At 38.9% G+C, this 20,668-nt stretch overlaps 2 protein-coding genes across 11 annotated transcripts in view; both read right to left on the bottom strand.

Annotated features, from left to right (window-relative positions):
- Galphaq (G protein alpha q subunit) overlaps nt 1-3,641 on the bottom strand; it is a 37,386-nt gene extending 33,745 nt beyond the window's left edge. For 2 of the 8 annotated variants that reach the window (XM_089079872.1, XM_089079870.1), the window contains exon 1: nt 721-3,629. In XM_089079872.1, the coding sequence (XP_088935998.1) occupies nt 721-841 (121 nt within the window). In that variant the 5' untranslated portion in view covers nt 842-3,629. Of the gene's footprint in view, nt 1-720 lie in introns of all 8 variants that reach the window. The other 6 variants (XM_089079868.1, XM_089079874.1, XM_089079875.1 and 3 more) reach the window with 5 other exon arrangements.
- A 1,151-nt stretch (nt 3,642-4,792) lies between these two features.
- Nucleotides 4,793-20,668, bottom strand: part of Amph (amphiphysin) — a 36,844-nt gene continuing 20,968 nt past the window's right edge. Inside the window, exons 2-9 of one of the 3 annotated variants that reach the window (XM_089079865.1) lie at nt 14,057-14,192; nt 10,203-10,393; nt 9,490-9,762; nt 9,177-9,295; nt 8,916-8,959; nt 8,532-8,717; nt 7,748-7,965; nt 4,793-7,607 (exon numbers count right to left, since the gene is read on the bottom strand). In XM_089079865.1, coding sequence (XP_088935991.1) covers nt 7,527-7,607; nt 7,748-7,965; nt 8,532-8,717; nt 8,916-8,959; nt 9,177-9,295; nt 9,490-9,762; nt 10,203-10,393; nt 14,057-14,192 — 1,248 coding nt within the window. In that variant the 3' untranslated portion in view covers nt 4,793-7,526. The remainder of the gene's footprint in view (nt 7,608-7,747; nt 7,966-8,531; nt 8,718-8,915; nt 8,960-9,176; nt 9,296-9,489; nt 9,763-10,202; nt 10,394-14,056; nt 14,193-20,668) is intronic. The other 2 variants (XM_089079866.1, XM_089079867.1) reach the window with 2 other exon arrangements.

The raw sequence follows: 20,668 nt of genomic DNA, 5'->3' as shown, positions 1-20,668 counted from the left end.
GTAGAATATTATTTATTCACCCGTACCATAATCCCCCCATTATCACCTGACTTTCCTCCTATCGACTTCGAATGAGTCGGCAGCTAAGAGTTCTAGATTCAAATCGTTGTAATGCGATACTCAATATAATTACGTTTTTCAAACGGCGATTTCAAAACGGAACTAATCTTCATAGAAAGAAAAGAGAATGGCCACACATCTTTCTCGATCGGAGTAACGCGAGCAGGCGACTTATTACTCGTTACTAATCTCCCTATCGAGTTCATAAAGTGTTATCGCCCATCACTAGTTTCCTCCACGAGAGAAAAGCGAGCGAGCGACTCTTGCCACTCGGCCGATCTGCGCTTTTACCGGCTTCGTATATTCCTGACTGATGTCAGGGTTTATATCGCGGATAGTGAGGAGACAAGTCGAGTGGCAAATTACTCCTCGCTTACCTTCCCCGACAAATCACGGGGCATAGAAGTTTAAGCGAATAGTTAACCCGCCGCGTCACGATGCGTCTCAACGTAGCCGGGTTTCAATTTTCGTTATTTTTCGGAGTAACCCGCGCTGTACTCTCGATGCGTCAGTGCCACAATTTACGTCCCACAGTTTACCTCCAGTGAAAAATGACAGGCCGAACGAGAGCGAGCGACTTTTATAGCACTCGGTCGGCTTTGTCCAGTCCTTTTTAGCTTTTTTTTCTTGTTTTTTTTTTTTTAAATTGACGAAACTCACCGAGTAGAAGCAGCTTGAGTTCCCGCCTGGCATCACGCTTGTCTCTTCGTAGCTGTCGTTCGATTTCCTGATTGATGCGTTTCTGTTCCTTCGCCTCTTCCGACAGGCAGCACGCCGCCATGGCTCAGAACAGCGGAATCCTCCTTTAAGGAGGTGATGACGGTGAAGGAGGAAGAGGAGGAGAAAGAGGAGGAAGAGGAAGAGGAAGAGGAGGAGGAGGAGGAGGAGGAGGAGAAGGAAAGGGAGGTGACAAAGGGGCAGGAGTCTCGGGGAAGTCGTGGACGAAGGAGAAGGAAAGGAGAGAGAGAAGGGTGTAACGCGAAAGGAACGATTCGCAGTGACAACGAGCGCTGAGCCGACCGGCGGCGACCTTCGTTGCGGCTGCTGCTCCTCTCCGACTCTTTCTCTTTCTCTCTTTCGCGCACGCGGCCGATGATGCGGCGCGCTCCCGATGACCGTGTTAAAATTCAAGTCGACGAACGTCCCGGCAGATAGCGAGTGGCCGGATATTATCTTGCCACCGTGGAGACGACGAACGAGCGACGACGACGACGATGGGGATGATGCTTCGTCGCCGTCCTCGTGGTCCCCGTCTTCCTTTTCTCTCCGTCTCTCTCGCGTCCCGGTGGTGCTCTCTCACTCCTCCTGGCTGGCTCTCACACTACCGCAGTTACTATTATTATTATTACTACTACTACTACTATTACTACGGACACCACCGGCGACGGCACCGGCACCACTACCACCACCGGCGACGACGACGGTCACGTCGACGGCAGCGGCGACGACGACGACGACGGTGGTGTTTTACTCACTCTCGGCGATTCACCACCACCACCACCACCACCACCACCACTACTGCTGCAGCTGCTGCCACCACCACCACCACCACCAGCACTAACCACCGGCACGACGGTCACCACGACGACGGCGACGACGGCGACGGCGACGGCGGCGAATACGACGACGACGGGGGAACGTCCCCGGCGGCGCACCCGTGTTTTCCCCCTCAACGACAGCGGCGTCTACGCAGCGCCGCTGCTCCTGGCGGGGCTCGACGACGCCAGCGACGCATCAACGCGCGTCTACGCGCACGCACACGAGCCCTCGCGCCGCCTCTGTCGTTCTCCGACTACTCGCCTGGCTCCGCGCGCGGTTGATCGCTCGGTGTCTCCACTCCGCTCCGCTTCGCTCTGCTCCGTTTTGCTTCGTTCTGCTCCGCCGTCCGTCCGTCCGTCCGTTTCTTCGTCGTCGTCTTCTATCCTCGCACTTGTCTTCTTTATCTTCCTTCCTCTCGTTACGCCCTCGTATCGTTCCGTCCTGCTCCCGTTCACGCGCACGCACGTTTTACCCCGAGTGCCAGTTCGCCAAGACGCACTACGCGATCTTGGCGTTTATGTGCGTGTGTATATAATATGTATATATCTATATACTGTGTGTGTGTGTGTATATATATATATATATATATATATATGTGTATATATCTATATTCTGTGTTATATACTTCTCTCTCCGCGCGCCGTGTACGCGCTCCTCTCTCTCTCTCTCTCTTTCTTTCTCTCTCGCCCCCTATTACTCACGCACACACGCACGTAGCACACATGTACCACCGGGGCGCGCACGTTTCGCCTTTCCCACGGGCACGACGTCGCTGTAACCTCGACGGACGTTTCCTCGCAGAGGGCGAGGTCCGTCTGTCCCTTTCTCACTCGCTCCTTCCTTCCTTCCGTCCGTCTCCCCCTCTCTCTCTCTCTTTCTTTCTTTCCGCGCACTTCTTCACTCCCTCTTCACGGGTCCTCCCCTCACGTTCACTCTCTCTCTTTCTCGCTCTGACTGTTGTCTCCGTCTTGCTGTTCTTATCCCGGCGCGCTCCACGGAATCACCGCCGGTGACACCACCCGGATGACCGTAGTCCTGAGTGGTCGCGCGCGTTCACCCGCGTAGTACTACACGCACGGCGCGGCCAGAGAGAGCTCTCTCTCGAGAGCGGCGTAGCGGCGACGTTCGGCAATCGGCTCCCCGGCTCGCGCGGTGTTGGGTGTGGTAACCCACCGGCGCTCCGTCTCCCTCTTCTCACTCACTCGCCGTCTATCCCTCTCTCTCTCGCTCCGCACGTTCTCGCGCTCTCGCTCTCCTCTTCTTTTCTCTCCCTCTCTCCTGCTCGCACGTTCGCTTCCTCTGTCTCGCTCGCGCGAGTCCGCTTTTCTTTCTCTGTCGCGCTCTCTGTGGAACACGCGAAAAGCTGTCGCTGCTGTTGTCGCCGCTATTGCTGCTTGATAATGATGACGGCGATACCAATGTTGTTGCTGCCGCCGCTGCTACTCCGACGCACCGAATGACACGAGAACACGACACCACGGGGACACCACGAGACGAACGCGGCATACGACGACGCGCGTGGTCTCACGTTAACGACGAATGACGACGTGTCGAATCGCCGCGAGAGAGAAAGAGAGTTCACCACGATGATTCGTCCTTCTCTGTTTTCTCTCTCTTTTTACCAATCTATCACTCTTTCTCTGTCTATGTTACTACCGCCTGCTGCTGGCTGCTCCTGCTGTTGGCTGCTGCTGCTAGCTGCTGCTGCTGCTGCTGCTGCTGCTGCTGCACGAGCGCCCACACCTCTCGAGCGGAGCAACTCCTTGCGACACGCGCCGCGCCCGTCCGGCGCGCAGCTTTTATGAAGCGTCTCGCGAGCCGCGAATCTTATTAGATCAAACCAGATTGGCGAAGCCCCGCGACACGGCACTCACGGCCAGCTCTCGGTTCGCTCGTGGCTGGCTGCCTGCGTATCACCAGCACCGTAGGGCGCGGGGGGCGCGCACGTGTCCGCTAACGAGATTAAAATCGGCGAGTAGGAGGAGGCGCGGCCGCCACCCGCCGGGGAGGAGGCACGGAGAACGTAACGGCGCCGACGATTCGCGGCGCTGCAGACGTCTGCCGGTTATCGCGCTCTTTGTTTTACCGATTGAACCGCCCCGAGAACCTCGGGGAGGAAAAGCCGTGTCACGTGGAACGGCGGGTTTATACGATACGGGCAAAACGCGAAAATTTTCCTCGATCATTCCCTATGCACTCCAAACAAACCTTAAGCTGTTTTTGGCAAAAAAATTTTTTTTCTCATTTAGGAAAAAACACTTATCTTAAAATGTTTGCGTTTTCCTAACATCGACTTATCGCGTTTCTGCAGGAATTTGAAAAAAAATGAAAAAATGAAAAAAAGACGAATTTAAATTCGTCTTTTCTCATATTGTCTTTCTACTTTACTATCACATTGATATTATAACTTGTTTAATTCTGTCTTTTATGCCTTGCCTCTTGGATAATTCTTTTTTTCTCTTTGCGGTGATATTTTCTTCTCGCTTCCTTGCTATTTTCATCGCGCGATATCGAAATAAAAATTTAATTTTTATCTGCCATAGAATTCTTAAAACGGCTATTCGTCTCATTGATTATTCCGCTTTAAGTTTTCATTCAATTTTTTACATTAAAAAAGTCGCGATGTTGAAAAAAAATATGTTAATTTTATTAATAACTTCCTACTCAACATAAACATCGAATTAAATGTCATTCCGTGCAAAATTATGCAATGAAACGTAAATAAACATTTTTCCAAATAATGCAAATGTAACGTATCTTTTCTGTGCGTATTTCATGTGCGTTCTTTTTATGAATCAGTAAAAACGCATGTCACAAAAAATTGCTATTGTACGACAAGAAGATTAAGTTTAACACGCGGGGCTTCACGAAACCCATAATAGTGACAGAATATTCCAGAATACAATATAAATCTTGAATAAAATTTTTTAAAGTTGTAAAAAGTGTATTTACGGAACATCGCGTTTACGATCATTTCTTATCTACACCAATCAACTTTATATTTTTAGCCAAATTTCTTGTTCTTTTTTCAAGAAAAACTAGCTTTTTTCCCCTATACATACGATATAAGTTTTATTAAAGTAGAGGAATTTGTGGTAATTGATGTAGACTATATGGTAATTTAATCGTCAACATTTCCCAATGATGGTGCCAGTGAATAAGATTAAAAAATGAGATAGAAAGAAATGATCAGTTACGCGCCCATCTTAATGCATCTTTATTTCCATTGTAAACAATTTTTAGCCTTTATTTCTGCCTTATTTATCTACTTTTTGTCGTTCTTTAACTGTGTTATATATTAGTATATAAAATATTTATCTTTAAATAGCACACATGAATCACAATCATGTCCTTGTACTATTATTTCAAGCTTTCTAAATAAAGCCATCTAAAATAGTCTTCTATGAATATTGAGAATAGTAAAGTTGATGCCATTCTTCAAGGTTTGAGAAAGAAAATTGCAAAACAGACACATATGATTCATACATGCTATTAAAAGTTTTTCGACAAAGTAAATATTTCCTTTTCGTTAAATTCTGGCTTATCATGCATATTTATATATATATATATACGTCTATCTAATATCAAAAATGATTTGTTCCTATGGCGATTAGATTAATATTAATTTATGATGTAAAAAATATTTTCTTTCGTTCTATCATTTACTTTCATTATTTCATAATTTATCACTTTTATTTCATATTTTCATGTTTCAATAATAATGAAAGAAAATTGTTTTTTTGAATTTTTTATACATTTTGATTATCAAAACCGACTTAGATGTAAAATATTCATGTACTTATTTTTTTTAATTTTTCGTATTTATATAGGACAATAATCTTATTTCAATAGACTGGATAGAAGAATGAAAAGCTGTCGTTTCATTACCCTTTCCAATATACGCATGTCTAAACAGTTGCTACGTCTATCTTCTTTGCAATAGTAATGTCAGTAACATCTCTCGACATTTTTATTTCTATTTAGACGAGGGCGCTTTTTTGTCGATATTTGGTAGACATTCCCACAATGGATTCTCACAATATATGGACGACAGAAGACAGATGTAATATAGTTTCCTTCTCTTTCTTAACTCTCGTATTGATATTTCTCTTTTCCATAATCTTTTTTAATGTATATATTTCTAATTTTCAAGATATTGGATGTGTATACGCCATAAAAAAATGTTGAGTACATAATTAACGAAAGAATTTCTTTTGTCACATTGATTTTTAGTCTTTAAATGCATCATTTTCTATATTTGACAAATACTTCGATGAAATATAAACATATAATTATTGCACATATAACGCAAACTTCAAAAGATTAATTAAATTTATTCTTATATATTTCTCTCGATAAAAATTTCGTTTGCCATTTGCCTTTTCTTTTTCTCCGACTCTTCTTTCTTATAATATTACAATATTTTCTAGGAGAAATTTAAAATTTTGTTTAAAACAAAATAAGATATTAATAATTTCTAATAAATTATTGATTTAATGGCATAACAATAAATCAATTCTTGACCAGCATGATAAAATAAAAAAGAAAAACATACAATATTTTTCAAATAAAAACTGGTTTCTTCTTAATGCTTAATGCTAATGTTATAAGTATGTACGTATTTTAATATATATTATTACAACATTATTTATTACACAAGATGCGAATACAAGATTTCGACAGATCTAACGAGTATTAATCGAGTCTACAAAAGTTTTGGGATTGGATCGTACGTATCCGTTCTTCTATCTTGATATGATGAATAGATACGGGAGCGATAATTATAGCAATATATAATAACAATAGTAATAAAACAATATAATAATAAACGCTCTTCTCGTTCGCTACCCGATTTTCTACATACATATACATACATAAAGTTGTGGATTACAAGTGAATAAAACCTGCGTAAAGTAATTCACGAATAAATCTCACTGACGAAATTCACGGTGCTCCAAAAGGAGGAGAACAAGAAAAAAACTATCAATCATAAATACACAAAATACATAGGAGCTATACTCTCATCTCATTTATACATCGTAATATTAAACCCTCTTACGTATCACTTTTTCGATATCTATTCTTACGTCGTTGAAAAATTTGGCATGTGAATCGTGGCGAGATTTTAACGGGAGCTATTGCTAGACTCTCGAACAATATACGAGTAAATAGTGTAGAACCTTACCTTACGAATGCAGACAGGTAGTTGGACCTTGAAAATTTTATGTGATCGCTCTTCCCAATGTTAAAAAAGAGGAGAGGGTTTCTCAAGTGACGTATGTGTTTCTTCGACTTGAAGATATACAATCTCTTAGCAATAATTTTCAGTGGCCACAAAGTTATCTCGTAAAATACTCTTAAATCGTATATAGAGCTATGTACAATTTCATAAAATAATATTAATTTAATATATAGATTTCGTTTTTATATTATATAATATTGCAATATCGTTGTGTGTACGTGAGTACGTGTGTATGCATGGCGTGTATTTCATATTGTATAAGTGTTACAATATATTATTTAATTTAACTTAAATATTTCGTTTGATTATTATTCATGATGTGTATCCGTATGTTTGATATAAGAGGGTCAATCCCACATACTTTTTGACGAATAAAAGTGAATGTTGGCACAGACAGTGGCTGGTTAAGGCACTTTCGGGTGATTGATTCTCTCCGCAGTACCCTCCAGCATAACTATCTTATCGAATTCTTCCCGCCTCCTTCCCCATACTCTTCCTGCAGCCCTTCACTTATCTTTTCTCTCTTCGTTTGCTTTTACCTATACACGTCGCGCGTAATTATTATTCTCACATGACCGCGCGATTCTTATCTCCCGCTTAATTGCACGACTCTTTAACCGCTTTAAAGTAAGATACGCTGTCTCTGGTGAGCATTGGAGTGTAAATGGCGGGTCAAGCACAGCTCTCACAGCGGTTTCGTGAAGTTTGCCGGAAACATACCCTTTTCATTGGTGCCTTCTTTGATACCCATTAACCAACCTTCTTCCTGTAATTAACAAAAAATGTTATAAGAAAATGCATTAGAAACCTTTATATATATATATATATATATATATATATATATATATATATATACACACACTTGAATATTACACATCATTCTTATTTATTCGAAGGATTACAGACCTGTTCCTCGGGATCATCGTACTCCACAACGCGAATGATTTCACCAACGTCAAACGATAACTCATCCACGTCCTCGCGGCTATACTTGTAAGTGGCTTTAACCCTGTATAAGACACCCGGCGGCAGATTGTCGGTTGTCGCCCCTATAGAGAAATTAGCAGCATTTTCATATTCCGCCTCTAGAATGATCGAGTCCGCCCCATTAGTCATGGACCTGTCTGCGATTTCATTTGCATGGAGATTTTGAGAAGTACCAATTATAGGTGCAGAGTTTTTGTTTCGTTCGTTCAATTGTATAATTAACGTTTAATTTCACAACTAGGTCAGATTAACTACGATCTTGTTTCGGCAAGACCATGCACAAAGGGGCAGGCAGCGTACTACTATAATATTAACAATCATCATTAATCGCCATCTATTTTCTAATTCGAAACGATCTAATTAAACTTAATTTTATAAAAGCAAGCCAATCAATCATGAAATTATCATTTATTTTTACAAAATGATTCAATATTATTTATATAATTTTATTATTTTATTTCGTTATTTTTTTATTTTAATAAAATCTTAAGATCTCAAAGATTAATCTTTATTAATTAAGTATGTAGATATATTTTTAATATATGACAAAAATAAAGCTAAAAAATTGTCTTTGAGAAAATTTGAACATGAAGTCAATGTCATTCAAGATCTTTTGGCGATTCGATTGAACTCACTAAGGAAATTGTAATGAAAAAGAATACATTAAACAACACTGCGAAAGTTAAATTTGCAAGCGACTTACCGACAGGAATATCGTACAACTCTTCAACCTGTTTGGAAGGCGCAACTGTATTTTGTGGCGACGCATCCTGGTTATTGAGAGAATTATCATTGCTATTAGCGTTGCTATTAGCGTTGCTGTTAGCATTGCCGTTTATCTGGGTGGTCGGCGATGTGTCTCTGGCAACAGGCGTAGTATCATCCAAAGCTGAAACACGCGAAGAAAGCACACTCAAAACTGAATGCCGAGCCACAACACGGCCTTGTCAAAGCCTTTCGAAACGTTTCGTGTCCTAGTCTTGTTCTTAGCGAGGACATTACGGACATGCAGATATTAGTGTAACATACATGTAATTAGTACACGTACAACAAGTTCAACTTGAACAAAATACAACGAAATAATTACCTCCTGAGATATTGTTCTGCGCTGGCTGCGTGTTAATTATTAGGCTGAAACAAATCAGGGTTATTAGTATTATGTAACTAGTATAGTACCTCTTGGTTTTACATTTTGTATAATTACTACTCTATCATGTCACATTTTATGTAATAACTGTTTCAATATTACATTAGTTTTACAAAATAATTTTTTTTGCCAATTATCTATCTTTATTATAATGTGTAATCGCAGTAATTTTAATTTTACTGACTCGACGAATCTACTTACGATGAATTCGCATTAGGTGACTTCGGTGATTGCGGTTCCGTACTCTTCTTCAGTGTGTAAGATCCTCGCTGACTTTCGTTAGCCAATTTATCAACGATGGCTTCTAATTCGGAATATACCTAGAAACACAAGAATTAAAAAGAAAAAAATATGAGAAGGATGCTATAAAATTTTATGAATTTTTTAATTTTATATATTTCGATATATTTCGATAAGAGAGGGCACGATCAAATTTTCATTACATTTTTTAATTTAAAATTTGTTAAAATATAAAATTCCATAATATAAATCCTCCTTAAATTACTTTAGGTACCTTGGCACTTTCAGTGTGAAACACTTGTTCCGCGGCGAAGAGCGTTTGCAGATTCGTAACGAGAAAAAGAACACGTGAATCATATAATGCTGGCAGTTCATCATGCAGCTCAGAATTCAATTGCTCGTATGTACGTTTTGCCTCCTCCAGCAACTCCTTCCCCCGGGATACTTTAAGCTCATCTCTCTTCTTTGGATTGCACTGCAATGACTGGAAATTGTGTCTCTGACTGTCGTAATCCACTAGTTTACGTCCACGCTTGTCGACCTTTTTCTAGAAAATCAATGATTTTCATGAAAATCAATCCTGGATGAAACACATAGCAGCTAAATATATTTTATTATTATAATTTTCTGAATTACTGCAAATTATTTATCAAACGTAATTTTAATTTCAACATTACACAAAGTACTAAAAATAAATTTCCAGTTTGTACTTAAATTTTATTATAACATTCTGATACTTTTATGTGTGAAAAGATTAGTCTTCATTATAAAAGCAACTAACAAAATATTAATTATTAATATCAATAACCGAAATTTTATGAAAAAGAATTTTATGAAAAAAGAAATGTACAATAAAAATTTAAATAAATATAAAGACAGATTTTTACTTTCTATGGAAGATTGTGAGAAAAGAAGAACTTAAAAGAAAAAAAGGAATATTAATGAAGAAATTGTTTGATGCAACTACCAAAGCTGCGCAGGACGTACCCTCATCTCCGGGAATTGGCTTTGATATGTGTTGAGTGGTACAAGAACCTGGTCCGCGAGCTTGTGAGTGAAATCTTGCCACAGCATGTCAAGATTTTGTGCCTGCACGTACAACAGATCGTGTCCAGTCCATTGGCTCTCGTAGATCTCATTCAACGAATCCATGAGGGTCTTCGAGGCAGCCTGTACCGCTGCAAAACAAAATGCATCGTCGATTTTGCTTTCGTCGATTTAACTCACTTTTCATTTAATTATCATAAAAAAAATTTATTATTCTTAACAGAAAGATGTGCCAAGGCTTCACATAGAGATGGATAACGAAGGGGGACTTTTCTCGAATCGAAGACACCGCACGTAAGACGCGGTCGTCAGGAGAGAGAGACGGTGCTGTTTCGCAAGTCGCGTAGAGAAACTTTTTCACGCCGATTTTCCAACACAGCGACACGTGTCTCTTTACTTCAGGAATAAACCGCGCGACGCGGGTTGACTACTTTCCTGACCTACATCTAAACCTCTCCTAGTGCATTCACCTGTGGCGATAAGCCGATTGCTTACAAATTCCTCGCTTCGGCTCGCGCCGCGCAGAAGTTGCAGAGTGACTTTTATCGTTCGCGAATCTCATGTTAGTTACTCAGGTCGAATTGCAAAAACAAGGCGAGACAAGATGGTAATTTTTCATATGTAAATTGTAATATTTAATATTCACATATATTACGATAAAATTTTTAACGGAAGATCTCATTTAATTCAATTAACGGACGTGTTTGAAATTTGCATTTTTTATTTCTCCACACAGACAGATTAATTATTTTAATTAAATCCAAATATGACACACATATATATATATATATATATATATACGACATATTACGTTACGTTTTAAAATTCACCTATTAAAATAAAATATTTCACATAAAAATATCTACTTCTAGTGTATCTATGATGTGCGAGAAATTTATGAGCATTAATGAGGATCTCTGAGAAACCTTTAGAAAATAATTGTATAAATAATTTATTGTATACCAGATGATTTATAAATGCAAATTACAAATAAGCAGGTTGCTATAATTTTCAGCGTGATCTTTTTACCCGGTTCAACGAGTGACGCGCAGACGTCCTCGTTAGTTTCTTTTTTCATCCGGAATCTTACTTGGACTCGGAACTTGGACTCGGACATCGAGCGCGCGGTAATGGAAATCGCGAAAATTGTGATGAATCGTGCGACGATCGAATTCGCAACGCGTTACGGCCGTACTTTCAACATATTTCGCCGCGTTGTCGCGTTTATGACGTCAGGGGGAACTTCGTCGACGGCCTGACACCTGTTCATCGACATATTTCGCATGCGGGTATTTATGCCATGTTCCGTCCACCATAAAAGTGACAAGAGGAAAGCTAAAAATCGCTAACGCGGATCCTGCGCACTCCGAGATTAACACCTCCTTCAAGGAAGTCACCCGCGACGTTTGCCTAACGGGAAACGGATTCGATGCATCTTTTTCCCTTTCTTCTCGCACATTCTTGCCTCCACGAGGATTCTTCACCGGTTCCCGTAAAATTCGCGATGCCGAAAAGCGCGCCGAGATGTCCCTGAGAGGTAGAAGCTACTAAAAAAGTATGGGAATAACGACGCCGTCGGTGTCAGACCAGCCAAGCGTGGAAAAGTTGTTTGCGGTTAACACAATTCGAGTGGGAGGGATTAAAGATCGTATGACGTTTTGCTATTGATTTCGCGCGTGTTTGCACAGCCTCGGGTTGAGGTGTGAGAGAGAGAGAGAGAGAGAGAGAGAGAGAGAGAGAGAGAAAGAGAAAGACAATAGGCGCGCACCGTTCGGGCCTCCAGCTTCTAAAACGCATAATTCCCGGCGCATTTGCGAAACCTCAGGTGAAAACCTCACAGAGACCTAAAGAGATCTCTTTCCGCTAACTTAGCGGAAAATCGTTGCACGCGAACATCAGCCGACTTTATAAATCGCTAATAAATTGCATGCTGCATGACAATGTATTACAATGTATTTCTGCAACAACACAATATATGCGTTACGTATACGCGATTACTTAATTATAATTACGGCATAATTTTTCGCACGATGGATCACGGCGCTGTACACCAAGTGTGAAACCAAGTGCGGGGTAGAAATTCATTTTTCCCGTTCAAATTCGGATCGTTGATGTATGCATCTGCTGCATGAAATAATTATCTCGTCATCCTCGTATTCCGGAAAATCAGCCAACTGCCTTCAATCAATTTCCGAACTGCACCTTATCGATTGCGTAGCCCGACAATCAGGCTACCGTTTTAATATTTAACAATCGCGGCAAGGCCATCGTGTTATTTAATATTTTCGAATACACCGCTGCTGAAATGGAAGTGGGAGGATCGTGGTGTATTACACGGAGAGTAATTCCTTCCTGCCAGCCTCTCTCAAAGGTTTCGCCATGTGTCATGTACGTCTGTGTACGGTGTATTATATACCGAATATACGCGATTAAAATATTACATCGGTTCCTCTCGATAGTAATTGATGCCGATGAGCCTGCGCGGAACCGCCGGTCGTCATTCAATGTCCGCGTGTTATTCATCTGTCCGTCATTCATCCGAGAGACGATACGCGAATGGGAGTGCCGACTGACGGACGGCGAAAATCATTTCCCCGATTGCCAATGACAGATGCTGACTTTATAAGAATGTTAACAAGAATTAACTCCGTGCGCGTGGCAAAGATCTTTCAGCCGATTGTATCGGACAATGACAGAGTTATATTTATACGGCTTACGTAATTGTACAGCTTTACATAAAAATTTGTTTGCTTTTTGTTATACTTTCTGTACGTTGCGAAAGTTCTGCTATCGATTTTATATAAATTTTTGCAGCGTGTTGCAGAAAAGAAGAGAGAGAAAAACGCAATAAAACCGAGGCGTATAAATCAATTCCGAGCTGAGCACGTATCGATAGACGCATTTATCTCGTTCTCGCAAAAAAAAAAAAAAAGAGGGGGCAGAGTACGGAATTACGGAGCAAATAATTCAGCCTCCACGTGAGCTTAGCAACCGGGTCACGGCAATGCAAGGTTGCGCGAATAATTTCTTTTCTTTTTAACGCGCGTCGCGTTTTGTGCGAGTCTGTTAATTCAAGGATAAATGAAACATATTTTTTTACATTAAGAATATTACGATAAAAAAAATAAATTATCGCTTTCTTCGAAAATATTCATGAAATATAATAAGTATTTTTATAAAGAACTCGATTTTTTTTAACTAGTCGATATATATTTTAGTGATTTCTAATTAAATTTAGAAAAATCGCACGTGATCGATCGAAGAATCTACAATTGAGAGAAGTGTCGTAATATTTAAATCATCTATATAAATTTACAGTAGTTTTATAAATACATATTCAAGATACTAATAGTCAGCTTGCCGGATGAATAGTTATCGTCGTTCCTGCAGTGCAATTTGTATCTATATAGTTTGAATTTTTACACCTGTCTAATTGGCACGAGTAATTGTTAAGTAAGTGCTTATGTAAGGTTCTGATGCCTAATCAATATTTCACATGTTGCATACGCTGAATAGGTAATTAAAGGATAATTAAACTAATCATTCAAAAGTAATAGAATGCTTAATAACGGCGACGTGTGCCACCATAATATCGCCATATATATTGCAGATATAAAAAAATTTTCTCTATGACAAAACGGTTAAAATCCATATAAACTTGAGCATCCGACGCGAGTTTATCGATAATATTCTCTGTGTTGCGTGTAAAACATAACAAACATTAGCGCGACTAATAAATAGCGATCGCCATTTAGAGGAAAGACGAGTTAGTTTTGTCCCGCGAGACGACTTACCTCGAACACACCTGATGTAATTGTTGAACTCCTTTTGCAGTCTATTGGCGGAGTTCTGCTGCCTCGTGAAGTTCTGCAGGTGCTCGTCGAATATGTCGTCCGCGGTTCGATCGACCTTGCCCAGATTCTGAAGGAACTGCAACGAGAGAGAGAGAGAGAGAGAGAGATGCATCATCAATTTTTGATCACTTGTCTTTACATATTAATCATTGTCTACGCTGATCCAAAATCTATAAAATTAATACACAAATGATAATTTTATTTATAAAAATTATATATGCAATAATAACAGAATATTTTATATATGCGTTAAATAAAGAATATATAATATTTGTAATTAACATATAAAACAGAGATTTTAAGAGAAACATATAAAAGAGCGAAACCTTTAATATTTCTACAATAATGGCGTATAAAGTCGATAAAATACGCTCGTGATTTATTGAATCCGTCCATATTCATATAATTGAAAAGCCTTCCTGAAATTGAATAAAGCTCAAGTATGCATATGTGAACTTTCGCGTGTAGGTTTCTTCCCACAAATGTTAGTCAAATGTAAGTGTAAAATATTACCATGTAAGATGCTCAACTTTTCAATCTCAATATTTTCAAAAATTTCATCACTTTCCAGTGAACAAATTTAACTACTGAAACAATTTTGAAAACATGATTTTCCTACACGTTTTATCTTTTTACATTTCAATTCGTTTCTATATCCATTGTTAGCTCTTTCGAAGTAATAATGTCATTTTTTTTAGACATAATCGATCAGATATACTCGAACATTGATATAATTTCAACTCGAATATAACGGTTCAAGAATCGAAGATTTGAAGTTAAATAAATGCTAAATTAAACGCTGGGGATTTAATTTTTAATATTAAATACCTAATAAATCCTTAATCTTTTTGTTAAAATGGCTTTTATTTTTATGAAACAATTTATACGTTGATATTTATTATTATGAAAACGATTTCAGCTTGCAACGAATAAAAGCTTCACGCTTCATCATTATCGAATGCCATATATGTACATTTCTCGTGGTTGACTACAACAATGCGGGTGAACGTATGACGTATCGCAAATGAGGCCTTTGAACCGCGTTCGTCACGAAACGATAAACACCGCCTGCATTATCATCGCATCGTGTGGAAGATCTGTGATAATCGCCTACTGTCTTACCGCACCCTTTATTCAAACTTTAATTAATGTTACCTCGCGGATGTTACGTGCATTAAAACGCCGAAATTAGAGAACATCAAGCGCATAGAGATCCCGAGTAATAAAATATTTCACTACACTTCATAAATTTATTTATGAAACACATAACGTGTGCTTGAATCTTTATTAATTCGCTCGTAAAAATAGAAGATGCTAATATGGATATAAATAAAAACAACGATACAAATTTGTCGAATGTGCGAAAGTGGTTTGCATTCGCGTTACTTTCTCTCAACCTCTTCTGCCATAAGTTAATAAAGAAAATCTATCAGAAATCCTCCGTACGCCATTGCCATTGTTATCGGCAATAAGGCGCGACGTTGTGAAAGGATGCGGATGATGTAACAATAGCTATCGACCGCGGAGAAATTTCACGCCGGAATACCATTCCCCTATTTGATTTTGATTTTCATTTCAGCTCCGTGGCATCTGTTCAATCTTCAATGAGGAAAAAGAAGAGAGTTGCCCCTTCGGGAAATTATTTAAAGGGGATGCGCAATCAGGAAACTCCCAGAAATTCGATCGATCCGTATAAATTTCGAATCAAATTGTGATATCTAAAATGTAATCTATATAGAATATCTATATAGAAAAGTATTTGAGATTGGGTTTATCAAATTGTAAGATCATATCTCATATAAAGGTATCCTACATTCAAGATTAAATCTATTTGAACTCATATTACTTTATTGATATTTATTGATATTATTGATATTAAATTTATTTGAAATTAGATAATTTATCATTTCATCAATTAACTTCATATTTTTCAATATCGCCAGAATTTTAGAGATAACCCAGTATTTTATTTAAAAAAAAAAAAATAATTTTTATAGAGAACTCTAAAGTCGACAGAAACTTTTTTTATTCCTCACGTTCAATGCTAAATATTCTTTATTTTAACGTGACACAAAAGTAGTTTGACATTTCAAGGATCAGGGGGAGGGAGGAGGGGGTGGGGGGTCAGTTGGTGGAACGCAGAGAGGTGTACGCTGCTGGCGCCCATGTCGACCATCTCTCTTGGGCTGGGTCAGAAATCAAAGGCTGGAACGTCCGTGATGGAAATCGCGAGTCGGCCATTGCATAACCACCATCTATCGCCGACTGACTCCGTTCGCGAAGCCAGTGATCTATGCCGCGGAGGCGAGAGGTACGCCGACCTTCTGCTATATGCACGCGTCGCACGTCTCTCCTCTCGTCCCGTCCCCGGGGGGAAAACGGGAGGAACGGAGGAGATCGCGCGTTGTACCATCCAGGTAATTTCCGTTCTCCAGCTTCCCGCGAATTAATCCCGCCGTCGCTTACATCGCGGCCCGGCTCTTGTAACGCCAGCGAGACGGAACGACGACACACTCGTCGAACTAGTTCAGGCCCTCGTCACTTTAACCTTCCGTCATCCGGCACCGACCTCGAACGGGCATTATCGCAAATTTGCAAATTGCAGATGGTTAACGTACAACACGCTGAAGTATCGCGCGCGAGATAAACCTACGTTCGGAATGGTACGTACGGGATGATTAAATAACTCGGAAATTTTATGAATTTAATCGCAGCGCTAAGTGTACGTACGAAAGAGAGATTAGACCCTGTCTTTTCCTCTGAGAAAGTATATCGATATCGATTATCAAATTGCATAAATCGTAAAACGGATACTGTTTTCTTTTTTTATTTATCTGACCTATCGCGATTAAAAAAAAATCGCCATATGGTTCGTGACGTAACTCCTGGAACTGATATATAGAGAAATGGATATATGTTATGTTAAATATCATCTTTATCGTACGTATGAGTCTTTATGGACCTCAATATCTACAGATATAATTTATTGCACAGTCATCAATAGAGTAAAAAGATGCAGATATTACGCATATCTGGAAATGACATCGCAGTTGCGACATTAATTATAGAATTCCCACTTTAATTACGTTTTATTCGCTGAAAAGATCTAATAAAACGCATATGTCGCGTCCGGTATTTCTCCTGTTATCAGAGGCATAAACGTTTAGATTAATTCTTTCAGCGGTTTCTATGGCGTTATTAAAGTCGGTTAACCCGCGCAATGTGATGCTATTTATCGTGCGGCTTATACCAATAGAACGGCCATCTATAAGGAAATTATATTTAGAAGCACAAAACACAGATTTCAAAATAGAAAATTGCAAAGCGGCCTGACAATAATTTTTCTGACTTTAAATGATGAGATGATAGCGTAATGTTATATCGCTTTGTTGAAATTATACATAATTAACGAGATATAAGGTATAAGATAAAGTTGCAATTTTAATATATATTAATTTAATATAATTAATCGCAACATAGGCTGTCAAGTGTCTAAGAATGAGAGATTAATCCTATTAACTCGCTCATGCACTTTCAGGTCAAGATCATCCTGTCTGCCATATATAATTTCCTCGCAACTTTAAAGGTACTGTTCATTACTGCGATTTCTGTCTCGCTCTATAAAATTAAGATCAGCGGTGGAAAAATTAAGAATTTTTTCTTTAATTTAAATAAAAATATGATTATATCGCATATACAGCATATATAGGAATAAATTAAACACACAAACATTCGAACATTAAAACATTGTATTTAGATCAACCATTATCTGAAGGACTATGTATTTAGATCAATCAGAGTCCGAAGGTTTCTTTTAAGTTATCGGAGGTGTCAAGTGATACTATATATAATATTTAAAGAGAAAGGAGTTCAGAGTAATGCAATATTAAAATGTTTGTTGTTTTCGATATATAATACAATCCTTTATGAATCACCGTGATTGTCGAGAACGTACTCTCATCGCGAGATAAGCCACGGGCAAGTCCGTATATTAGCGGGACAGCAAAAATAAGCATTATCAGGGTGAGTCACGGCGATACTGCGAAAAATTTTGCCCCACAAGTTGCATTTGTAGACGCGGCAAATATAAGCAGATATACCACATCCTATTGGCTATACGGTATATCGGCTGTACCGTTACGCATCGTGATACTTGTTTCGCGAAATATTTGTTTTATGAAAGAACGAACGAGAAATGTAAACTTGTTATGCAAAAAGATAGCGTGTAGCTTCGATACGCCAAACTATTTTGTATCGATCTAAAAATCCAGGCGAAATTTACGTATATTTTTTTTCCAACGTGTTTTTCGCGCGAGAATCATTCAAGTTCGACGAAAGTCGTACATCTTGTGAAATCGATCACGATACCACAACCCTTATAAGCTGTGATTAACACGTGTAACCTGACTCTGATTTGATTGGCAGGTATTGATAGATTACGTTAAGCATCGCGCTCGACAAGACCTACTGCACTATTATGCGATGTTTTTACCAGTCCGAGAAAGACACAAGACACGATTTTTGTCACGAGCGCCTTCGTACCGTTATTCGGTTAACATAGTCTCCGTTCGACATCTTGTAGCAGGTGAGAAGGCTGAACTCGTTTACACGCGTAACTGACTTGTATATGTTATTGCAATTCGCGTATACGATTTGCGATACGTAATAGTTACGGACAGTACAAGTTCTGTCAATCATGTATCTGTCATTAGAACACCTGTTAAGTTCTGCAAATTTCATAAATTTTACACGGAAAGAACGGTTTTGCTAAAGCATCACACATTTGGCCAGACAAAATAATTTTATTGGACCATCAAAATTGCCATTATTATCATGTGAAAAAAAAAAAAGACAATAATACTGCAAATTTTTTTAAATACTTTAGCAAGCAATTTGAACATCCTACATAATTATTTTCAGATTTATGTCCAATCAAGTTTTCAGATATTTCAGGAACGTCATTCTTTTCGTGAAAAACTTACATAACTTATTTTATATTTTATTTTAATAAACTATACATGTATTCGATGTTAAATTATCATAAAATCCTTCTTTAACGATCTCTCGCCTGATTGAAGGTAACTATCTCTACCCAATTACGCCGCGAATCTAGAAACTTCTTTTTTTCCGAGACATTATCCTCGACGACCAATTATTCACTGCTTCCGACGTTTTCTGTATAAATAGGAAAACTTTCTCTCGCGCGATAGGTAATGCGCCTAACGGGAACACGGAAGATTCCTCGTCGTGACTCGTTCGACTCTTACGTCGCACGTCCCGAGAGGATTTACTTAAAATTCTGAGCCGGCTTTCCGGCGCGAATTTCTATTCTTGTCTCTCGACTCGGTTTTCCAGTCGCTCGATGCGACTGAAGCAGAGATGTAGATACACACGGTGTGTTATTTCACACGATAAGAATGATACATAGAATGAAAGAAAAAAAAAAAAAAAGAAATAACGCAATGCGACACTTTCTATTTTTTTTACGTGAAAAGTATATCGAATCAAATCCGAATACTTTGGAGATTTAATTTACGTCTCGTAACACCTTGCGATTAACATGATGAAATAAGAAGTTAAGTATCATAATGATAATAATAAGGGTAACGAATTCTTTTATTTTCTTTTTATATCTATCGGCAACTGAAAATAAGTACTTGCTACGGTCAAGCATTGGAACGTGACCAATTATATTATATTATAGCTGTCCTGTTATTGATACGTTCGCGTGTCGCTACTCTTCACGTGAAAGTAATGATACTAATTGGTAGTGATGGTAATTAATATAAAAAGATGACACATATAGATAGAATTAGAAAAAAAACTAGAATTCTAGGCTTTGAAATCGCTCAGAGCTACATTTATATATTGCATTAAGATGATTCTCGAAGGTTCAGCTACTTTTTTACGAATAAGTTTAACATTATTTTAACGGTTACAAAAAACAATGATAAATTTGCATCTAAGTACCGAGATGCTTTTGGACGTTGTATTTTTAATAACGCTGGTTCCAAATCCGACCAGACCCGGACGTATCGTTTCCGAAATAGATGGTCCTCTCTCGATTTTATTAATAGTCGAGCAGATGACGCGAATGTGCCGTTGCATCGCTATTATTGTGCCATCCTATGGCCCCGTTTCGCCACTTGCTGGTTCGCATTGTGCCTCCGGGAGATCCATTGTCGTAGGGACGCGTGTTGTACAAGAAAAATTACCAAGTGGTGGCAGCCGCGAGTGAAAATGATATAAATTATACTTTCTTGTGAGATGTTACAATGTCTAATTTCTCTTAAAGTGAGATAAAGATTTTTTTCAAATTAAAAAAAAAAAAAAAATTGAAAAGTGCAATAAAATATATTACGAAAAACTTTCTCTACTCCAATATATATTAAATGATATATAGAAAATTTTTAAATACAATTGTCACCTGTATTCAAAAATTCAAACTCTTTAAGCTCTTTTTTATTAAAATTCAACGCGATAGAATTTGATAAAATATTGCCTCTTGGTGCACGCGCAAAATCCAACGTGTCTAGAAGAAGCGCGGGGGGG

Source organism: Pogonomyrmex barbatus, unplaced genomic scaffold, assembly GCF_055798465.1.
Source record: "Pogonomyrmex barbatus isolate J1 unplaced genomic scaffold, ASM5579846v1 scaffold3, whole genome shotgun sequence".
NCBI classification, from domain to species: domain Eukaryota; kingdom Metazoa; phylum Arthropoda; class Insecta; order Hymenoptera; family Formicidae; genus Pogonomyrmex; species Pogonomyrmex barbatus.
Note: the sequence above shows the minus strand (reverse complement) of the source record. Positions and strands in the feature narration are given on the sequence as shown.